Source organism: Eimeria necatrix, genomic scaffold (genome assembly GCF_000499385.1).
Source record: "Eimeria necatrix Houghton genomic scaffold, Enh_scaff3113, whole genome shotgun sequence".
NCBI lineage: Eukaryota > Apicomplexa > Conoidasida > Eucoccidiorida > Eimeriidae > Eimeria > Eimeria necatrix.
This window is the reverse complement of record NW_013653649.1, coordinates 1-1,977: the sequence shown is the minus strand read 5'-3', so window position 1 is coordinate 1,977 and position 1,977 is coordinate 1. Positions and strand designations below refer to the sequence as shown.

Genomic DNA, 1,977 nt, shown 5'->3' with positions numbered 1-1,977 from the left:
CTTGAGGCGCCAGTATCCAGTAGAGCTTCGCACTGGTTGCCGGCCACTTCGACTCTTAGCACGGCGGTCATACCCACACTACACAGTGTCCCCTGTGGCAGGGCGTCTCCCTGCACCCCCTGCTCGCGCCACCATTGTAGTTCTTTAGTGCCCGCGTCCTGCGGGCGGTCCCCCTCAGTAGTTGCGTCGTTCTGCTCGCCGCTGCGGTCCACCCCACGCCTAGACCATTCCTTGATTGGCAACGTAGTCTCGACGAGGGACTGGTCGGCCGGGGGTCGCTGAGTTTCCCCCACATCTGAGCCTTCGGGGCGTTCCCGCTCCTTCCCCGCGAGCAACCTCCTTCCCCAATCCGGGGAGACTGGAATGGAGTTCGGCCCTGTCGCTACCGCGCACATCGCCCCTTGACCACTCCTAGTCCGCCTAGCCCGCTCGTCTCCCTTAACGGCTAGGCTCGTCCGTTTAAATGCCCCGATTGGTTGACGCTGGGCCGCATTGGCTGCTGTCTGGGCGGCCGAACTGGCTCTGCTCTGGGTCGAGCCGTCGTAGGGCAATCTCTAGCGTAGTGATCCCGGCCTCCACACCTGGAGCATATTTCCCCGATCCGTCGCGTCGCTCCGTTACGGAGCGGACAGTCCCTGCTCACGTGTCCCCTTCCGCTGCACGCGTAGCAGCGTGGGTCCGAAGCCTCATTCCTTCTGTCGTCCCTGTTCTCTCGTTCGCGTACTAGGTCCGGCTCCCGCCCGCCTTTAGCCCATCTACGCGTGGCGTCCTCTAAGTCTCGCCGGAATCGACGGTGGTCTTCGCATAGATCCTTCCACGGTGTCGCCATAGCAGCCAGGGCTGCGGCGGCGTCCCGCCAGTCTGCGAATCTCCTTGTTCCCCCTCGAGTTACCTCTCTGAGTATTTCACCTGGCAGGTTGGCCAGGTAGTACCCCACCAACATATCTGGAGCCACCGTCACCCCCTGAGCCACGATGTCCGCAAAGCGCGCCGAGTATGCGTGGTGGTCGCCCCTCCAGACGTTCTTTGCTATCATGACCTTCATCCGTTCCAGAGTAATATTACAGAAGTGCTCACAGAATCGCCGTCTCAATTGCTCCCAATCAGTTAAGGGTTCTCCAGTGCGACGCAGATACAGCCAGAACCTCAAGGCGTCTCCCCGCAGATATCTTTTGAGTTCTTCTCCCCACAGCCGTTCTTCTAGCCCTCTTTTGATAAAATCTAACTCTGCAAGGTCGAGGAAATCCCTCATGTTCTTGCCGTCCTCGTATCCGATGGGCCTCTGGGATGCCTGCACTACCCCCCGGGCCATCTGAGCGGCAAGTTCCCGTAAGAATTCAGACAGACCTGGATCCATCCAAGCTTGGTCCCCCACGGATTCCTTACTTCCTCCAATGTCTCGGAACCAGTCTCTCGGTCCCGATCGAGCCACCCCCGCGGTGGGCGGTTCGATGCAGTGATCGGGTTCTGTTCGCGGCGATTCCATAGGGTAGTCCACGGCTTCTTCGTTTGGCTCAACTATATCCTGCATTTCGGCGTCCGGTTCGAGTGGGGGTCGTACTACTTTCCCGTTGCGTAGATGCATGTTCTCCCCCGTCCCCACTGAGGTGTGGGGTCCCCTTCGGGCTTTAAGGAAGAGGGTCTTCCCCTGTAATCGAGCTCGAAATCCTGCCCGGATTGTTTTTAGAAATCCCGGAACAGCCCCCAAATGTAGTGAACAGCCGTCCCGCACTGTTACTACGTATGGTCCCAAGGCAAGCCCGACTTAGGGGAGCGTTCGGCTCTGTCGGTCGGAAGTACCTGATTACTAACCCACAACTACCTGAAACCTTAATCAACCCTTTATGATGGAGTTCATATCATTTCGAGGTGAGGAAAAGCCTTGAACAATAGAACTGAGAGCTGACCCTCCCTGAGGGTCAGCGTCCGAGTCGCGTCACAGCACCAACCTCGCGCGCTGCCCCGCTGAGGTCAGTG

The 1,977-nt window shown here is 58.8% G+C and overlaps 1 protein-coding gene across 1 annotated transcript; it reads right to left on the bottom strand.

Moving 5' to 3' along the window:
* Positions 1–1,531, bottom strand: ENH_00042190 (hypothetical protein; the record flags this gene model as incomplete). Its single annotated transcript, XM_013580834.1, has 2 exons — positions 1–503; positions 644–1,531. Coding segments are annotated over 2 exons (1,391 nt in total), but the record flags the coding sequence as incomplete, so codon positions are not given.
* Positions 1,532–1,977: the final 446 nt, after the last annotated feature.